The 7,835-nt window shown below is 43.8% G+C and overlaps 1 protein-coding gene across 1 annotated transcript; it reads right to left on the bottom strand.

Annotated features, from left to right (window-relative positions):
• Nucleotides 1–6,628: 6,628 nt before the first annotated feature.
• Nucleotides 6,629–7,051, bottom strand: LOC131025737 (uncharacterized). Its single transcript, XM_057955524.1, has one exon. It carries the CDS (start codon nucleotides 7,049–7,051, stop codon nucleotides 6,629–6,631), a length of 423 nt encoding a protein of 140 aa, XP_057811507.1.
• Between the last annotated feature and the right edge of the window lie 784 nt (nucleotides 7,052–7,835).

Below are 7,835 nucleotides of genomic sequence, written 5' to 3'. Positions count from 1 at the left end.
AAATATCTCAAATATTGACCAACCTAAATTCTGATTATTTTGCCCATGTTATTCCTGTCTGTAATTCCAAATCTCGTGCTCATAAATTTGAATTCCACGTTAAACATATAAAAATCTATGATAATGATCGTGACATTAGTGATTTAATTATAAAAAATGTCATACTATGGTGCTTCAGCCGTTAAACAAGTAAATGACATAAGGATCGTAAATACATCGTTTTTGGCAATGTGATTGCAATATTTGTCAAGTTATAGGCTTATACGACAGCATATAATATGATTCAAAATCCTTAAACAAAAAGAAGCTTGTACGCTTTAATTATCCTCCTTTAAGAAATGGAAAAAAACATAGAACTTTGTAGCTAGTTGGTACGAAGCAATATCTGAGGGCATGATTTTCTTCACTAAAGTAAAATGCTTTCATTTTCATGAAAACAGTCAAAGCTTGAAAAGCAAACAAATGGGTTGGTACTTCACTTATTTATCTTAAATTCAAGCCGCCCTTTTCATTCGTCACTCTATTACTTTTTGTAGCAATCAATTTATGCTACTATTCCACATATTTGACCACTCAAATATTTGAATATTATTATTTGCTTATTCGTCTCAGTAAAAATTTGAATATTAAAAAAAATTATAAATAATAAAATTAATAAGATATGTATAAATTAAATATTTGAACATTATTATTTGCTTATTCATCTCAGTAAAAATTTGAATATAAAAAAAATTATAAATTAAATAAATTTTACATAGATGTGTTGATTAATATTTGAACTCATTTAGAATTTACATACCAGGCCAAACTTGTCTGAACGCCGTCTAAATTTATAGGATATATAATAAATAAATATATATTTTTATATGTAGAATAAAGATTATGATTAACATTAACGCCATCTAACTTGGACCGGCGAAGGTCCGATGCCGCCGCCGCCCCTCTCTATCTCCTCTCGCTCTCTCTCTCATCGCAGATCTTCCCTCACTCTCGATCTGTTCTGCCACCGCCGCCTTGGACCGGCGAAGGTCCAATGTCGCCGTCGCTGGTTTCGCTTCGATTCCTTTGATTTCAGCCAACGCCGCCGCGACTTTAGCCTCCGCCCGCGGCCACCGCAGCGAGGCCACCAGTAGATCTGCTGAATCACTTGCGAGGCCACCGACCATCTACGCCTCTTACCGCCAACAACATACTCAACCCACACAATCAAATTTGTGTACGCAACACACCTTCGCCAATTAACTAACATTTGTTTATTCAATTTTGAAAATTAATTACAAATAGAATTGAATGGAAACGATCTTACTTGAGAGTAGAAGGTCTATTTGGCGGTGATAGAGGTGAGAGGTGTTGGAATATAAGCTTGCGGGCGTAGTACAATTTAACACAGAAATGTAGGAGATGAGAATACAAGGGGAAAAACTGTATTGAAATTACAGAAAACTGAAACCAGGAAAAAGCCGAGTCGAGGAGGGTCCTCTGTCCGCAAGACGAGATACGCCCCGGTAGTGCTCTCGGTTTGGCGTGTCGTCCCCAAAGATGAAACGGCTTCGTCTCGTAGGTAGCAGCACCGCAGACCAACGAGCTCCGGCGAACTGGAACGAGGCGAGAACAGAACTTTTACGATGCAGAGTGTAATGCTTGTTTTCAGATATGTGCTATGATGCATGGAGGCTGTCCTATTTATAGGGCACAGTCCACATCAATAGGGGGAGTTATTACCATTGATGGTATTTAAGAGTGTCGGGAGTTACAGACAGAAACGGACGTAACAGCCCTGCTGTTTGAATTTGCCATGAATTCTCCGACAGCGGTTACAGAAGTAACGGCTCTGCAGTAATGTGGAAGCTTCCTGGGAGACCAAGGGTCCTCCCGGGCCAAGCCCGAGCGGGCTTCGTGTGCATGCGCGTAGGCCCAACCGAGTTGGGCCTCGTCCCAAGTTTTCGTTGGTCCAAAAAGATAATAATCGGTGTGGGCCTAGGGTAGGCCCAAAGACCAGCCCAAAGACCACCCAAAGACCAATTGCCAAGATCCAAGTCCACGGCCGCGCGTCGGGTGACGGGGACGGGACGGGACCGGGACCGGGACCGGGGCCGGGGCCGGGGCCGGGCGCCGGGCGTCGGGCGACGGGGCCGGGGCCGGGGCCGGGCGCCGGGCGTCGGGCGACGGGGCCGGGGCCGGGCGTCGGGCGACGGGGCCGGGCGGGCGGCGGCGGCGGCGGCACGCGCGTGTGGGCTGTGCAACCCGTCACGTGTGCACATAGTTTTATTACATCCTATGATGTAATAGCTTTTATACTGTAAAAAATGTTATCCACATTCCGATGTGGGATAAGCATTAAATCTTATTTAATGCTTATCTTTTCCCACAGCTCAATGTTTCAAGTACCCAACTTTAAACAATTATTTCTCACTCACCGGAAATCGGTTTTGAGTAAATAAATATACTACGATCATCTACTCGGAACGTAGATCGATCCTGTCCCATTTAATTATGCTAAATTAAATGTTTTCGGTACTCGAAAAATTCTCAAACATTGGTTACTCACAACCAATTTCCAACAATCCCCCACATGAGTGGAAATAGCCAAATGCAAATGCAGACACAAGCTCTGTTCTCAAGAGACCTTAGTGCATTAGAATAGGTGGTTTGCGGCCTTGAACCATCCTTAGTTAATACTATCGGATATACTGGTGAATTGGTAGAACTTGATGTCTTTGAACCATTTCTCCTTCGTGTATACCGAGACAACAGTATTAACACACTAACGCCTCAACCTCATTTCGTTCTCACGTTTTTGTCCTTTGCGGGCCTTGGACAGCTCTTTGGATTCATAAGCGTTAGGTCGATGCGGCCCCCACATCTCACTTATATAGGTGATTCTTTTCCGAGTATCCTGCTATACTCAACCTCCCTGAGGTGTTTAGGAATCATTAAAAGTCAATGACTTAACCTTACCACTAAGCAGGTTTCAACACTCAGTTGCTCTCTAGGGAATGCTAGTAGTTTGAGTGTTCTACTTGGAGTCTTATAGCTTAGTTTTCCCATTGAACCACGTTCTTGGGATCTCCAGTCATCATGGTTGGGTTACCACTATAATCATCCTTATATTGTGGATTTGACACCCATTCCCTTTAGCAATTTATACATTTGATCTCGATTCAAAGCTTTAGTGAGCGGATCGGCCAGATTATCTATTGACTTTATATAGTCAATTGAGATAACTCCACTTTCGATCAAATGTCTTACGGTATTATGTCGTCGACGTATGTGTCGAGACTTACCGTTGTACAACCCACTTTTCGCCCTCCCAATAGCTGCTTGGTTGTCGCAGTTTATCATGACAGGCGGCACGGGTTTTGACCAACATGGAATATCTTCCAAAAAGTTTCGTAGCCATTCGGCTTCTTCACCTGCTTTGTCTAAAGCGATGAACTCTGATTCCATAGTTGATCTAGCAATACATGTCTGTTTTGTAGACCTCCACGAGATTGCTCCTCCCCCTATAGTGAACACGTAACCACTCGTTGATAACGAGTCTTTCGCGTCGGATATCCAGTTAGCATCACAGTACCCTTCAAGTACCGGGGGGTATCTCGTGTAGTGTATTCCAAAATTTAGAGTATACTTTAAGTATCTCAAAACTCTCTCAAGTGCTTTCCAATGTTCTTTACTTGGATTGCTTGTATAGCGACTCAATTTGTTCACTGGGCATGCAAGATCAGGTCGAGTGCAATTTGTAATATACATAAGGCACCCAATGATTCTTGCATATTCTTCCTGTGCAACAGGTTCACCCGTGTTCTTCTTCATGTGAACGTTGAGTTCTAATGGGGTTTTTACAGGCGATTTGTCAAACGCATTAAACCTTTTGAGCACTTTCTCAATGTAATGAGATTGTGTCAAAGTTATTCCATCGGTGGTTCTGAGAATTTTCATTCCAAGGATCACGTCAGCTAACCCCATGTCTTTCATGTCAAAATTTCTTTTTAACATGTTCTTTGTATCAACAATGATACGATTGTTGCTTCCCATAATCAACATGTCGTCTACATAGAGACACACCATAACGTACCCATTACTAGTGCTCTTGATGTAGACACATTTGTCACATTCGTTGATTTTGAAGCCATTTGACAACATGACATTGTCAAATTTCAAGTGCCATTGCAGCGGCGCTTGTTTCAGTCCATAGAGAGACTTTACTAGTTTGCATACCTTTTTCTCTTGTCCAGGTACTACAAACCCTTCAGGTTGTTCCATATAGACTTCTTCTTCTAGATCACCGTTTAAGAACGCTGTTTTAACATCCATTTGATGAATCTCAAGATTGTGCAGAGCAGCAATCGCGAGAAGCACTCGAATAGATGTAATCCTCGTCACTGGTGAATAGGTATCGAAAAAATCGTACCCCTCTCGCTGCTTAAATCCTTTAACGACTAAGCGCGCCTTATATTTGTCTATTGATCCATCAGCTTTATATTTCCTTTTTAGGATCCATTTACATCCTAAGGGTTTACAACCTTCAGGTAAAACAACCAACACCCAAGTGTGGTTTTGCATGATTGAATCAATTTCACTCTGGACTGCTTCCCTCCAGAGTAGTCCGTCTGGTCTAGAGAATGCCACTTTGATAGATGAAGGTTCTTCATCTAGCATGAAGGCGATATATTCTGGACCAAAGTCCTTGGCTATCCTGCCTCGTTTACTACGTCTTGGTTCTGACACTTCAAGGTCAGGGCCTGGTCGCTTTCGCGATTCGGGCACTGTCTCAACAGGTTCAGAACTAGTAGCTTCTTCTCTAGTATCGTTGCTTGTACTAGCTTCTTCTTTTCCCTTGTCTTTACAAGGAAAGATATTCTCAAAGTAAACAGCGTTATTTGATTCCATCGTCATTCCTACAGTCATTGTTGGAATGTCTGACTTGTGAACCAAAAAACGATGTGCATTGCTGTTTAGTGCATACCCAATAAAGATACAATCAATTGTTTTAGGACCGATTGTGACTTGTTTGGGTGGAGGCACTTGCACCTTGGCTAGACACCCCCACACTTTAAGGTATTTGTATGAGGGCTTTCTGCCTTTCCACAACTCATAGGGAGTGACGTCCCTTCCCTTGAGTGGTATTTTATTGAGGATATAGTTGGCTGATAGAACAGCCTCCCCCCACATGTTCTGGGGTAACCCAGAACTAATCAACATGGCATTCATCATCTCCTTAAGAGTTCGATTCTTGCGTTCAGCAACACCATTAGATTGAGGTGAATATGGAGCAGTTGTTTGATGTATTATACCACTAGCGTTGCATAATTCCTCAAACGGAGCAACATATTCTCTCCCTCTATCACTTCGAACCATCTTAATTCGACTACCAAGTTGATTCTCGGCTTCTGTTTTGAAGTTCTAGAAAGCTTCAATAGCCTCATCTTTACTTCTTAGAAGATAAAGATAGCAAATACCTTGTGCAGTCATCAATAAAAGTGATAAAGTACTTCTTACCACCTCGAGTTTGCACAAACTTTAGATCACACACGTCGGTGTGGATTAGTTCTAAAGGTTTAGTGCTCCTTTCCACATAATGAAACGAAGACTTTGTCATTTTTGCTTCAACACAAACTTGACATTTGTTTTGAGTGTTAAGCTCGTTTATTTTTAGTAAATCCATATTTACCAATCTTTTTATAGCATTTAGATTCACATGTCTACAATGCTATAAATCACAACACTCAAATAGATAAGAAATAAACTCATTCTTATTATTATTGAGTTAGACAAGCTCATTGGCTATGCTCTACCAAAGTGCTATCTAAACAACGATTATTACAACTTGGACTCAAACTCTAGTCTAAGCCGCCAAGTTGTCTTGATCAACTTCTACTCGATGATAATGATATCACGTCTCGCCTTCTTCCTTTTGAGGTTGTAGCAATCCTTTGCCAAGTGGCCCGGTTTGCCACAGTTGTAGCAATCCTTCATTTTTGCTTTGCCCTTGTCCTTGGCATTTGGGCGAGCACGCTTGTTGTTGGAGGGACCGCCTTTCTCCAACAAGTTGCCTTTGATTTGAGGTGAGTTTTCGACCTTGGTCATACATTCCCTCACATCAAATTCTAGGCGCAGCTTGACCATGAGATCTTCAAGAGTCATCTCCTCTTTGTTTTGCATAAGGTAGCTCTTGAAGTCAATCCAGCTTGGCGGTAGCATCTCAATGACCGCCGCAGTGATGAAAGCTTCGGGCATTTTCATCCCTTCGGATTCCAACTCATGCAAGATAAGTTGGAATTCTTGCACTTGATCCATGATCGATCTACCATCGACCATCTTACAGTCTAAGAACTTAGCTATTACATCATCACTACAGTACTTGTTCTCTAGTGCCTGCCAAAGTGGTTTGGAGGTCTTTACATTGGCGTATACATTGTATAAACTATCTTCTAAACCTTCTAAAATGAAATGTTTACAAAGATAGTCGCCATAGCGCCAATCGTCATATGCGGCATGTACCCAGAAACTGGTCTCGTTGTCCGCCGGCGCAGGTGGCTCGTCTTCCCACAGGAAATCGACCAAGCCCAAAGTCGTGATGTAGAACATCATCTTGTGCTGCCACATTTTGAAGTGTGACCCACCAAACTTAGGTGGCTTTTCGGCTATCGCATTTGCCCTCGGGGGCTGCGTTGGCACCGATCCCGCCATGTTGCCATGGCTCACCACGTTGGTCCCGAAGGCCCCAACCGTTCTGTCCAAACATGGACCCCATGGAACCACTCGAAGTGGAACCAAATGTTGACCCAAACGAGGTTTGGCCAACCGTTCCTTGCACGGAACTATCTCCTCCAAGAGTCGTTTGGTTAGCACCAAACATGAAAGGGAGTGTTGGACCACCAAAAGGGCCACCACTAAAAGTGGAGGCAACAACGGCAGAGGTGGCGGGTGCCACGGTTGATGCGGCCGCGGCGGAGGCGGCGGCAGCAGTGGCGGCTGAAGCAGCGGCAGCAGCGTTGGCAGCGGCAACGGCGTTGGCAGCCTCGGTAGAGTTTGCAGGACCGGTCGACATCTCCAGCAAAGGTATTAGGTTTCGAAAATATTAAGTTCAGTTTACAAGTTCGAAGAACTTCCACGTTGCAAGCTTATCTCGTCTTGCGATTGTTGGAATATAAGCTTGCGGGCGTAGTACAATTTAACACAGAAATGTAGGAGATGAGAATACAAGGGGAAAAACTGTATTGAAATTACAGAAAACTGAAACCAGGAAAAAGCCGAGTCGAGGAGGGTCCTCTGTCCGCAAGACGAGATACGCCCCGGTAGTGCTCTCGGTTTGGCGTGTCGTCCCCAAAGATGAAACGGCTTCGTCTCGTAGGTAGCAGCACCGCAGACCAACGAGCTCCGGCGAACTGGAACGAGGCGAGAACAGAACTTTTACGATGCAGAGTGCAGCAGAGTAAGAGTGTAATGCTTGTTTTCAGATATGTGCTATGATGCATGGAGGCTGTCCTATTTATAGGGCACAGTCCACATCAATAGGGGGAGTTATTACCATTGATGGTATTTAAGAGTGTCGGGAGTTACAGACAGAAACGGACGTAACAGCCCTGCTGTTTGAATTTGCCATGAATTCTCCGACAGCGGTTACAGAAGTAACGGCTCTGCAGTAATGTGGAAGCTTCCTGGGAGACCAAGGGTCCTCCCGGGCCAAGCCCGAGCGGGCTTCGTGTGCATGCGCGTAGGCCCAACCGAGTTGGGCCTCGTCCCAAGTTTTCGTTGGTCCAAAAAGATAATAATCGGTGTGGGCCTAGGGTAGGCCCAAAGACCACCCAAAGACCAATTGCCAAGATCCAAGT

This window comes from Salvia miltiorrhiza, chromosome 5, assembly GCF_028751815.1.
Source record: "Salvia miltiorrhiza cultivar Shanhuang (shh) chromosome 5, IMPLAD_Smil_shh, whole genome shotgun sequence".
Classification (NCBI taxonomy): domain Eukaryota; kingdom Viridiplantae; phylum Streptophyta; class Magnoliopsida; order Lamiales; family Lamiaceae; genus Salvia; species Salvia miltiorrhiza.
The sequence above is the reverse complement of the archived record's forward strand: the minus strand, read 5'-3'. Positions and strand labels throughout refer to the sequence as shown.

Excerpts from the sequence above, each read along its gene's own strand:
- LOC131025737 (XM_057955524.1), bottom strand. The coding sequence starts at position 7,051 with ATGTCGACCGGTCCTGCAAACTCTACCGAGGCTGCCAACGCCGTTGCC.